The following is a 12,645-nucleotide window of genomic DNA, read 5'->3' as shown; positions in this document are numbered from 1 at the left end:
ACACCCACAGTCATCTGGGAGATAAGACACAGGAGCCCTAATAGTCTGGACTGCAGTCAGGGCTCCAAGCAGATGGAAGAGTCCAGGGACAGTAGAATGTAAGAGGACACAAGGGGCACCATGTGAAGAAGACTATGAATGTCAGAGCTAGAACAGAAGTGCTGCAGTTGGATAGGAGGATGTGGTTCTGAGGACCCCACTTCTAAAGGGAAACCCAGCTGTCAGAAGTACCTCACAGCTGTCATAGCTCAGCCACTCCAATTCATCCCAGGTCCACTTGCCTCTCCCCCTACTCAGGAGTCATGCCTGTTCTCTTACGTCTGAGTTTTGCCTCATCTTTCATGCTCCACAGGAGCAGGTACAGGCCTACCTTATTGGGGTGCACTGCTCGCCTCAGGTTCTCCATCCACTTATCTCGTTCAGCGGCTGACCGGCAGGAAAAACACTTGCTTCCTGACGATGTTGTCACCTGTCAAACAAGATGGTGTTAGAGCGGAAGGGACCACAACAAGGCTGGACAGCTATGGAAAGCACGAGGCCACCATGACTGCAGAGCAGCCACAGGAAGAGGAAGGAGGAGCTGCCAGAAACCTCATGAACCTCAGGTGTCCCCCACACTGGACCCCACTGTGTCCCATCAGGTCAACAGTGGGAAAGTAGCGAGGCTTCTGCTGTAGGCTTTGGGGCCTGCTTCCTCATCCCTGCCCTCCCTCTCCTGAGAGAGACAGAATGGTGTGCGAGTTAAGAGTCAGAGTGCGGGGCTAGTGAGATGGCTCAGTGGTTAAGAGCACTGACTGCTCTTCTGAAGGTCCTGAGTTCAAATCCCAGCAACCACATGGTGGCTCACAACCATCCATAATGAGATCTGATGCCTTCTTCTGGGGTGTCTGAAGACAGCTACGGTGTACTTAGATATAATAAATAAATATTTAAAAAAAAAAAAAAAAGAGTCAGAGTGCACACATACCCAAGCACAGTCTCCCTAAGGCAGACCATAGGTTCCAGGAGATAAGCAAGGGTCAGATTTGCCCTACACTGACCCCTTCTGGGGTTTCCTTTTGTTTACCAACAGTGACAACAATCATAGAACTGACAACAATCATAGAACGCTAACAAGTGCTAGTCTAGACCTCCCCTGCTGGTAGGAATCCTGTTCACTTCCTAGCTGCAACACCAGTGTTTTCCTGGTGTGAGGAATTTGGCCAGAACTGCCCTCACTGACCAGGCTGCTTCCAGCAAAATGCAGGCTCCATTGGAGAAAGCAGACCCACATCTAGGCATTAGAAGATGTGATCATTCATTCTGTAGCAGCCTTTGCTGAAACAAAAAGGTAGACCCCACCCTCTCAGCTATGAACACTTGAATCCAGAGCCAGTCTGACTTGGCCTGAGTCTTAACCCAGAAGAATACAGGGTCACAAAAGATGGTAGATGCCAAGAGGATGCCACATTAGACCCTACTGGGTTGCCATTACTAGGCTCATTTCTCTACCAGAGGGTTCCCCCAAAGTATGATAATTGGAGGTGAGGACAGTATGTAACTTGGAGCAAATTCTAGACTGTTCCCAAAAACCTGTGCCCTGCCAGGGTCATAGAGCACTCCAGCAGTCTGCAGAGCAAGCCTGGCCAATTTGAGCAGGGTAGAGCTATGGTGGCCACCCACCTCGAAGCAGTAGTCCTGGCCCAGGATGCTGCTATGAACAGGCTTGATGATCACCTCCTCCTCCATGCTGAGGTCCAGGGCCTCCACTGCACTGCTGGGGCTGAGCAGGGACTCGTGGGATCGAGACTCCTTCAGCCTTGGCATCAGATGGGACCTGAGGAGGTGGGCAACAGGGATGTCACACAGGGCCAGGCTTCCATCTGTCCCTTTGTCTTGCCTTTGTCTCGCTGCTTCCAGAAAAACCCTTCCTCCTAACCCCCACACACAGTCTTGCAACAGATAGGTCCAGAGGAATGTTACACCTCCTTTACCCTCTCCACACGGCAGTCTGAGTAAGGCATTCCTTTGTCAGAGAGCAAGCTGTTGAGGATTCTGTGTCTACTTGGGTTAGGGGTGGGATCTGGCCAGGCTCTAAAGTGGTCCTATCGACCTGCAGGAAAGAGCTGTGACCTTGTAGTCTTCTTCCGGGGCCTTTCTTACTCTGCCCTCTGCTCCGGCCTTTGTCACTGCCAGCAAAGCCCTTTCTCATACACTGCTCCATCCTGCCAGCCCCACACCAGGCAGGGGAGCTCGCACAGCCTCTGGGTAGTAGGAACCTCAGTGTTCTATACAACACCAGAAACACTGACTCCAAGTTAGGGTCTGTATACCATGGGTTTTGAGGCCCAAGTTATGGTCAGTGAGCAAGACAGGCCTTGACACAAGACACAAAATACCACCTGCTAACAGGTAAAGACAGGCTCAGACTGGCTCTGCTAGGCTTGGCCCTTATCTCTTATGCAGCCCCAAGCAAGCCATCTCTACTTCCCCAGACCCTTACATGAAGAGTCATCCAGGCAACCCCAGAAGATCCACTCAACCTTTCCACAAAGCCTCTCCAACCAGTAAAAAGGTGGCTTCCCGAGGGCTCTGAAGAGATGGGTAGACCCAGAAGGGAGCCATGGCAGGTTAAAGTAGGCCAGAAGTACACTTCATGCTCCTTCAGCACTCCCCCCCCACCGGGGTGTGTGTGTGTGTGTGTGTGACCTGCCCAGGCCCACTGGCTGCACAGCAGTGAGAGTGCCTGGATCAGCCAGACATGCCCCGCCACCCCTCCTGCAGCCCACCAGCATGTGCCTGAGAAGGCAACTGGGGCTCAGGAGGGAAATGGGCATTTGTTTCTGTCCTGGACCTAACAGGTCCATCTTGTCATCCTCTCCTGGGATGGCCCATACTACAAAGGTGGACCATGATCCACCTGCCCTGCCATGCAGCGCTCACTGTTTATACCTGAATCTCACCTCCAACCCCTCACCCCAGCACTCACCACTGCTGTAAGTGAGCAGCCAACCTCACAAACACCTGCCCTGTAACTCCTAACTCAATGGGAGATACCTCCTGTCTCAGATGTTGGGGAAGTCAGCTGGCCTAAGAGCCAAGACTCAGCACCCCTTTGGTCTGATAGTCAGGTTGTAAAGCAGCAAGGTAAAATCAGGGTGCTTTTTGACCAGCTGAGAGCCAGATATGATGATGGGGAGCCCAGTCAAGAAAAGGGAGGAGCTGGAGAGCTGGGATTACCCTCTGGTGCTAGAGACAAGAGTGTGAGACATGATTTATCACCCTATGCCTGATCAAATGAACCTAGAGCTGGAGGAGCCAATAGGCCAGACTCCAAACAACAAGACTCAGTGGCTGTAAAACCTTTACCTCCCTCTCTCTTTTCTTCCCTGTGCTATAGCCGACCCAGGCCTCCCTGGGAAGATTCCTGGGGAACAGAGCTGAAGGAAGCTCAGGGCCCTTAAGGCTTCTAAACTAGTCCAGCCCAACTGGCTATAGTTGAGCAGTCCTGACTTGCCTCTCCCCAAAGACTGCTCCATAAGGGAAAACTGGAGCCGAAGTTACATCTCCAAGGCCTCCCTGACCACCTGCTCCTGCATAGCAAGGCCCTGGTTGGTTCTGGCAAGATACATCTGCACTTCCTGCCCTCTGAGCTTGGAGTCAGTCTGCCATGCTCTGCCCTCCAGGTTTCTGACACATACTAATCTCAGGTCTTATTCTACGCAGGCCTAGAACAAAAGCTGTGTGTTGCAACCCACTAGGGTACACCTGTTGGTACAGTTGGTAAGATGAATAGAAATTTAGTAAGAGAAATGGTCATTCGATCATGTCCTGGATCCAGCAGGACCATCTCATGGCTTAAGAAGCCAGCTCTGCCTATGTCTGCAGCACCTCTGGGCATCTGACCCATCAGTTTGAGCCAGGTCTATTACCTGACCATGCCTTCCACTCACACACATAGTTGGGCCAATTCTCTCTCACCTCCAGCCTCTGACATGCCAGGCTGATCAAGAAGCTGATCTGAGTCAGGGAGGAAATTTGTACCCCCAAATTACCCTGGCTCCAAGGGGTCAGTGAGTGGTCACAGCTTCCTCTATTGGAATGCTCAGGTGAAAGGAGATTTGCAGGCACTGACCCGCTTGGCTCCCATTCTACTCCTAAGTGAAAGGCATTCTTAAATATGCCCCACTAGCACAGACTGGACACCTAGCTGGTTCAGCTGCACACATCCCTACCAAGAGCTTCACCTACCCACCTACTTTACAAAAGGAGAAGGTAGGCTCAGGAAGTTGTCTTATCTGTCAGAGGCTTCCTGCTGGGAGACCTGCTCACTCCAGCCTATGCCACTCTCCACTCCTGGCTGACCAAGCTTCATGAGGCCAGAAAGCAGCAAGTTGGACGCCCATCTAGCTCAGGCTCATGATGACTTCCTTCCCTGACCTCTGTAGCTGATGGGGATCCAAGCCTTAGTCCTGGCAAAGTGACACTAGGGTAGGCAAAATGCCCCCACCTGGGACATCTACCTAGGGATCAGCTCCAGCCTCCAGTTGGACCTGCACCTGAGGATCATCTCCACAGCCCAGGTCTGAACATCTCCAAACAACAGGAATACTGTGTGTGGTAGTTTGAACAAGCTTGGCCCATAAGGAGTGGTACTGTTAAGGAGTGTGGCCTTGGAGGAAGTGTGTCACTGTGGGGTAGATTTTGAAATCCTCTTCTTAGCTGTCTGAGAAGTCAGTCTTCTCCTGTTTGCCTTCAAAACAAGATGTAGATCTCTCAGCTCCTCCAGCACCATGCCTGCCCCCCATGATGATAATAGACTGAACTTCTGAAGCTGTAAGGCAGCCCCAATTAAATGTTGTCCTTTATGAGATTGCCATGGTCATGGTGTCTCTTTGCAGCAACAGAACCCCTAACTAAGACACTGTGCAACTACACTGTATTCAAAAACACTTAGTCAGATGTCTATAACAGGCCCAGGTCTCAAGCCATATGCATGACCTCACCAGAGAAAAGCCAGCACCCTAGGAAAAGCCTTAACCTGGGCTACCAGCTACATCACATACATCACCTCAAAGACTCTTTAAAAGCCCAAGAGATAATGCTGACCTCAGTCTACAAAGAAACAGAGGCCATGATTCCCATCCTTGTAGTGTTCTCTGGTCCATTCCTTATCTGAGAAAGGAGGGACTCTTGCCCCAAGAGGAGAACAGGCCTGGGCGTACACTGAGGGAGAACAAGATGGGTACTCACTTCCTAGGTCTTTGAGTTGTGATGGAGGTTAAGGTGTCCCCCTAAAAACTACAAGATTCCGTTCTAGCCCTGGTCCCACACTCTTGGCTGCTGGCTGGCATTCCTCTGCCTGTCCCACCTGTCCAGGCCCAGTGCTCACTGGGCTGCCTGCTGGGTTGCCCCACCCCAGGGACTCCTGTTGTGTGTCTTCAGCAGGCTTCCACCGCCTGACTACTCTGCCTTGGTTCAACCAAGTTCAACATCCAGCTTCAAGCCCTGTCTTCCATCAAGTTTTTCCCAGATCCCATGAGTAAGCAGGACATTTGCCAGGCCATGTTGGGAAATTTATCACATTGTAGTTCCTTTGCCAGGTAGGAGAGACTTCCTGTGGGTAGGCCAGTGTTCAACGTCTAGAGTTCTTGGGCCAAAGTCCCCAAGAGCCCAAGAGCCAAGTTCAGCCATATCTGATGGAGATCAGATCAGCTAAAACAAGAGCAGACCTCCTCAGTTCAGATGCTATTGAAGGGGCCATTCACTAGGAGAGGTGTTAAATATGATTCAAAAGTGTGTAAGCAAGACACTCTTTGCCTGTTCAAGGCTAATTCCTAAATTTTCCCTGAAGCCCCCCCCCCATACTCTTTATCAAAGAGAGGGCCCTATGGGGCTCACTGAATCTTCTGTGGCAGTGTTTTGGTCTATCCACCTGGTCCTTCTGAGACCTTTTCAAACTTGGCAAGTTCTGTAGCCCCATAGCAGCTCTCTAGGAACAGGAGCCTAGTCAGCATACATTCCATGGAATGGAGTCATACTTTCTGGGAAGCAGATCCTCAGTTGCTCACGGGCCAGCCAGACCACGTAAGATCTACACTGAACTCTACTGCTAAGGAGGTCTGACCAGGGCCTACAAGCCTGCAGGGAAGAGGGCAGTGACTCAGTGGCCATCCCACCTGGAACATTCCACTGAATTTGCTCTTCTACAGAGTATGGCTCAGTCCACTTCCTCCTCTCTCCCCTCACAGCCCCTGTGCTAATCAAGCCCCATAGGTCCCAAGCTAGTGGCCAGACACACATCAAAAATCACTTTGGCGAATGACCAAGACACCTGCTACCACTCTTCCTTTATTTCTAACAAAATCATATCATTTAACGCCCAGTCCAGGTTGTCCCTGGTCTCTCCAGGCAAGCAGCCCACATCCATGCTGCCTGTGGCCTATCCATGCCTGTCTCCTGTCTCCCTCTAATTGTTACCATGGCCTTTGTCAGGACTAAGGCACAGCACCCTATACAAGAAAAATAACTTGCCTAACTTCTTGTAGGAGCAAGCAATTGTGGGAGATCCTACTACAGCTCAGAGAAGCCCAAGACTGACTCTGTTAGCATATGCCATTGCCCCAGTCTAGCCTTTCTCTCACCCCACAGAAGCCATCGGGCACTAGGGAAGACAAGGGCCAGAGCAGGGCTCGCTGCTATTTGTGAGCCACTCATTCCACAGCCCAGGAAATGTAGCCCAGGAAAAAGGGCAAGGGGGAGCTGCTGTTGGAGGCAGAATCAGCCCCAACAGCAGCTTATTGTAAGCCCCAGCAGCAGAAACAAGGGGGCATTGTCTAGCTCCTGGGGCACAGCCTTATCCAATAGCCTGCCTGCCAGCCCACAAGCTGTTTTTCAACTCTGATCTTTTTCTCTTAAAAGGTTAAAGACACAGAAGTTTCCCATTATTTCAAAGAGGGAGGGGGTCCCAAAAATGAAAAACAAGACTTGTAACAATTGAGAAGCTCACTTGACCAGGAGTAGGCTCACTGGCTATGGGGTGGTTGGTTTACAGTGAGACCATTGAGTAAAGGGGGGCTCAAGGTCACCTTCCAAACCTGAAAGGGACAGAGGAAGCAGTTGTGTGTGGCCAGGGCATAGCTGGGATGGGGAGAAGCCAGCTCAGTGCAGGCAGGCTGTCTGCAAGTGGGGCAGCAAGAGGAGAGGAGCAGCTGGAGACCCTTTAAGACACTGACAGGGATGCCAGGTGGTAGTGGCGCACGCCTTTAATCCCGGCACTTGGGAGGCAGAGGCAGTCGGATTTCTGAGTTCGAGGCCAGCCTGGTCTACAGAGTGAGTTCCAGGACAGTCAGGGCTATACAGAGAAAACCAGTCTCGAACACACACACACACACACACACACACACACACACACACACACACACACGACACTGACAGGAATGGGAGACATGCCTCAGAGCTGAAGAACATACATTGGCTGTTCTTCCAGAGGACCTGGGCTCAATTTCCGGCACTCACATGACAGCGCACAACCATCTATCACTTCAGTTTCAGGAAATCCAGTGCCCTCTTCAACCCTCCACTGGCAGCATACACACACATGGTGTCCACATATGCATGCACATGAAATACCCATTCACACAAAATACCATAGGGCGGAGGAGCACTACTGGGTACTGGGCAGACAGGTAGAGAGTGAGCCTGGAGTAAACATACCCATGTGAAGGAACACTACCGAATGCCCGCGGGCAGCAGAACCCGGAGCTGAGTATCAGCTCTCAGCCGTAGCAGCAAGCCACGTCTACACCTAATAAATACAGTTCTAAGTGCCTAAGTCATTCAGCCTGCTAGACCTGCTTCCCATCTATCAGTAGGGGATAGACACAACGCTCATGGAGATCACTCTAAAGTCAAATGAGACAGCACAGGGGGTGTGCTCATGAGGACAAACCAATGACCAGCCTTGGGTCACTTGTGGCCATCTCCTCTCTCTTTACCCACCTTTCAACCATACAGGCTTCAGGAAATGAGTGAAGACAATTCCAGGATGGGCTACCCTTCTGGCATTTCCCAAGCTGTTATCTATTCATTCCCTAACCACTCAACTTCCTTACTTCCTCATCTGAGAAGGGCCAATCTTAGCTACCTAGACTCCAAGGATGCCTCAATAAATTTTTTTTAAAGCCATAAATTTCCTTTAGTGAATTGAAGGGGAAAGAAAATATACATAGGGATTCCATATCAGGCCTGGGACAGAAGGAAAAAAACAGGAGCCAAGTTATGTCTCCAGAGTTGATGCCCACCCAAAGACTAGAAGCCTGATCAGCTCTGGAGCAAGAGAGCCCAGCAGACTCTCTTAGCCTCGGCAGGCCTCTGTGTAGCAGGCAGGCCTAGGCTACAGTCCTGGGGCATGTAAGGACAAGGGCATTGACCTCCTGGGAATCAAGGGCTGGATGTAAGCTGAGCCATGCCTTGTTGGAAACTTTTCTTCTCAACCCTGTCAGGCCTGAGAACTAGCTAGCTGCTGAGGTCTAATCCAGCAGAAACCCCAGTTGGGGAAGGAGAATCAGCTGTCTGGTGGCTTCCTAGGTCCTGGGATAACAAATAACATCCTAAAAAGGCAGAAGGGCTGGCCAGTCAGCCTGGGGAATTTCCTGGGAAGAAAGCCTGGAGCAATTTGTCCCTCTCAGGCCTGGGTTCTTCCAGTCCAGGACTTGAAGTAGCAGTCATCAGGAACCTGGATGACACCTCCCTTCATATACATACTGGGCCCTGGCCTTCTGCTTCCACATTACTCCTGAGATCTCTGCACCACAGGGCTGAGAATATAAAGAGAACACAAGACAGCCCATGACTGGCTCAAAGCAACCTAAGGCGGGGCACCAGTGCTGTACAAAGGATGCTGACATGCTTATCCCAGTACACATATCCTCTCACAACCTTCGGCAACAACCACACACAGAAGGTGGCATCTTAAGCAGACAGCACAGCAGGGCTTCAAACAAGCCCATCAAACACAAGCTCAGTGGTAACTGCCACACACCAAGACTCAGAGAAGACATGGCTTCACAAGTCCAAACAGAAAGCTGTGAAACTGTGGTCTAGTCACCCTGTCAGCCTAGTGCCCCAGCAAGGGTCTGTACCTCCCATATCACCCAGCAAGGCAGAGAACCAGGCCAAGGAGCTCTGGGTTCTCATTTGAACTCCACCTTAATTGACCTGAGACCTCCGGTCAATCTGTTTTCCCTCAGGACCCACAAACCATACACAAGTCTCTTCTCTGGGCTGTTTCCTCATGTGCTGAGCTACCAGAAAAGTCCTACATCACTCTCACAAGTAAGCACAGGAGATGGTCACTACTTCTAGGGCTACACTCTTGCTCCTATCAGCAACAGTGCCACAGTAATGCCTCCCTGCTGCCTGGTGTGAACTTAGTCCAGGGTTGATCTCATTCCTGTATCAAAGGTCGCTTCCAGGAAGCCAACAGACTCCATCCTACCCCTCCCAGGACTCAGCATATCCAACGGGGAGGCTGCAGACCTCTGAGATCACATTCGCCTTCACAGCTTACTTCCTTGAGTCCCTGGGATGGGGCAAAAACAGAAACCTTTCTCTCTAATCCCCCCAATCATCTTGCAGCCTGAATAATTTGAGGTTTTTAATCAATAGCTGTCAGACTTGTCAAATTACTTTGGGGACCACAAGGCAGTTTTTAAACATTCATAAACCTCAGTAGAACATCGAAGTGCCCTGAATTTTAAGAGAATCCAAGAACACTCACGAACAGAAGGAGATGAGCCATCCCAAGGAGAGCTGAGGCCCAGTGGCCCCTGCTGCTTAAGCTCTATGCCCTCCCTGGCTCCCAGGAGAAAACTCCAGGCTTGGTCTGCCACTCAGAAAGACCAGCGAGTAGGGCATTTCCAACCTCTCACCCTGCCTCTGTCTCCCCAGACAGAGTCCAATATCCCTGCATGACACAGTAGAAGCTTAGGGCTGTGACCCTAGCCACCTCAGCTTGTCACCTCTTCTGATAGTTCTCAACTCTGTAAGTGAGTTCAGTGGACCACAGGTATGCCCAGGGACATACATAGGTGTCCCTTCAGTCTGGTGTGGGATGATTCCTGATTGCCTCCCAACCCTGCTACAAATACTTCCAAGGGCATCCTCGATGGCCCTGGAAATACAAATGTTTGTAGAGAATGATCATAAAATAAAAATCAAGAATCAGCTAAAAAGGGAGTATTCAAATTCCATAGAAAGCAACTTACCTAACCTTGACTAACCCAATCTGTAGCCCTTTGCCTCTGGGAGGTCTTCCCTCCCTTATGAGGGAATGTGGGGATGCAGACAGTATCCTCTGCTTCATCTTCTCTACCCAAGACCCACGTGTCATTCCATGTGGTTGGTTGTTTGCATTAGAGTGACAGTTAACCTAAGGACTGCTGCTCTCTCCAAACCATTGGGCCATACTCCCAATAACTGGTTAAATGTACTGATCTCATGCAAGTCAGACTTGGACATGGAAGCACATGCAGTCCTAGAACTTGGGAAGCAAAGGCAGTTGGACCAGGAGCCCAAGGCCAGGCTCTACCACATAGAAAGTTCAACAACAAAAACCAATAAGCCAAACGCCATGACCTGGCCCAAGTGTCGCCATTTGGGCCCTGTTGTTGCTGAACAAGTTACCCAACAGTATGTTCTGAGTCTGTGGGCCTGTGGTCAGCCCTGGTGGCCTCTATGCCCCGCCTTACTCTAGGCCTCCTGTCCACTTCTCCAGCACTTCTCTGATGCTCCTGGTTTCCCCTGGCCCACTGACATTTCCAAAGGCCTTTCTCTACTTGGTCCAGATCTTTCCTCCCTGTTCCTACAGCAAGGCTCCTAAAAAAAGCTTCTTTGCCAAATGATCCCAGACAATGTCACCAGCTCTGCGCCCCCCCCCCCCCAGCCCCAGCCCTTATCCAAATAGGCTCAAAAGGACAGGTCACCTTGAACAGACATCTTAAAGATTTCTATTTATGGAGGACACATCTTGTAATAAGCATGTACACTGAGACTGCAGCCACCAGCTCAAAGCAGGCACCTCTTCAATTGTAGCCACCACCAGGGATGGAAGGCTTTGTGGCCACACAAGTTCTGCCAGCAGCCTCTAGGAGACAGAAGCAGCAGACATGATGGGGAAGGAGCATAATGAAGGAAATGTGGGCCAGCCTTCTCATCTATAAAATGGGCTATCCAGTGGTTACACTGCCCTGGCACCTACCCGTTCTGAGCAGAGAATATAATAGCTGAATGCCTCCCTTATATCATCCTTGAGCCTGCAGACCCCCAGAGGACAACAGAGCTACCACACCTCAAACTACAGGAACAGGCAGCCAGGAGCACTCACTGGTAGCAAATCAGTAAGAGGGCAGCAACCGGCAAGCCATGCTTCAACACTACAAGCAAGACTAGAAACTCAGTGAGGAATTCATGTCAAAGAAAAGCAGGGATGCTCTCAAGTCCCGACATAGCCATCCGCTGCTAAGCCACACACATAGGAAGTACATCAAGGCAATGGCTTCACATTCCTTCCGAGTCTTATATACCTGACCATGGTTAAGGAACCTGAGGCTTGGAGATAGCCATAACAGTCCCTCTTTTTCCCACACTAGGGACTGGATACACTTGCATGACCATTTGCCACCCAGTCCAAGGTATCCCAGCAGAACAAGCCAAGTCCCTTAAAGCAGGTAGGTGTATACCAGGTATATTATTCAGGGTTCTCTAGACTCACAGAACTTATCTCTATGTAGTAAAGGAATTTGTTGATGACTTATAGTCTTTAGCCCAACTCCCAACAAAGGTCAGCAGCAGCTGTGAATGGAAGTCCAAGGATCTAGCAGTTGCTCAGTCCCACAAGGCAAGCAGGCAAAGCAGAGAGAGCCTTCCTTCTTCTAACGTCCTTATATAGGTCTCCAGCAAAAGGTGTGGCCCAGATTAAAGGTATGAGCCACTACACCTTTAATCCCAGGTGAACTTGAACTCAGAGATCTTCCTGTCTCAATCTTCTGGGATTCATAGCCACTCTGCCTCAAGATCTCCATGCCAAGATCCAGGTCAGAAACTTGTATCTCTCAGCCTCCAGATTAGGATCACAGGTGAGGCTTCCAATTCTGGACTGTAGTTCATTCCAGGTATAGTCAAGTTGACAACAAGGAATAGCTACTACAATCCACCCCTTGTTAACTTGACACAAATAATATCTCATGTCCATATGAAACAAAAATAAGACCATGAATATGCCTAACATGATATAACTATTCCATGTACAATCACAAACACAATTTACAATGGGGCAATGTCCCTTGGGAACATTCTTTTAGTCTCAACTTAAATACCAATTGATGTTAAAGAAATTGGAAGACAAATGTATTCTTAACAGTATTTTTAACAAAATAAGACAGAAGCATTCATATTAGTTTATAATCTTCATTTCTGGAACTGATTACGTGGCCTTAGTTGGTATTTATAACTACCTTCCTCTACTACCCATTCTGTATTTCTTTCATCCTCGGCAAGTACCTCAGCAGGTCTTGGCTCTTTTCCTGGAGGATTGACTCTACCTTCATTCCTGATGGGCCTGCATCCTTTGTCATCCTGCTTGGATTAGGCTGTTGTAATTTCCCA

At 50.0% G+C, this 12,645-nt stretch overlaps 1 protein-coding gene across 12 annotated transcripts in view; it reads right to left on the bottom strand.

Moving 5' to 3' along the window:
• The window catches only part of Dab2ip (DAB2 interacting protein), a 179,422-nt gene that overhangs the window by 21,245 nt on the left and 145,532 nt on the right, over window positions 1-12,645 (bottom strand). For all 12 annotated transcript variants that reach the window (XM_031370022.1, XM_031370026.1, XM_031370021.1 and 9 more), the window contains 2 exons: window positions 1,663-1,816; window positions 371-469 (listed from right to left, as the gene is read on the bottom strand). In XM_031370022.1, the coding sequence (XP_031225882.1) occupies window positions 371-469; window positions 1,663-1,816 (253 nt within the window). The remainder of the gene's footprint in view (window positions 1-370; window positions 470-1,662; window positions 1,817-12,645) is intronic.

This window comes from Mastomys coucha, unplaced genomic scaffold (genome assembly GCF_008632895.1).
Source record: "Mastomys coucha isolate ucsf_1 unplaced genomic scaffold, UCSF_Mcou_1 pScaffold15, whole genome shotgun sequence".
Lineage (NCBI taxonomy): Eukaryota > Metazoa > Chordata > Mammalia > Rodentia > Muridae > Mastomys > Mastomys coucha.
The sequence above is the reverse complement of the archived record's forward strand: the minus strand, read 5'-3'. Positions and strand labels throughout refer to the sequence as shown.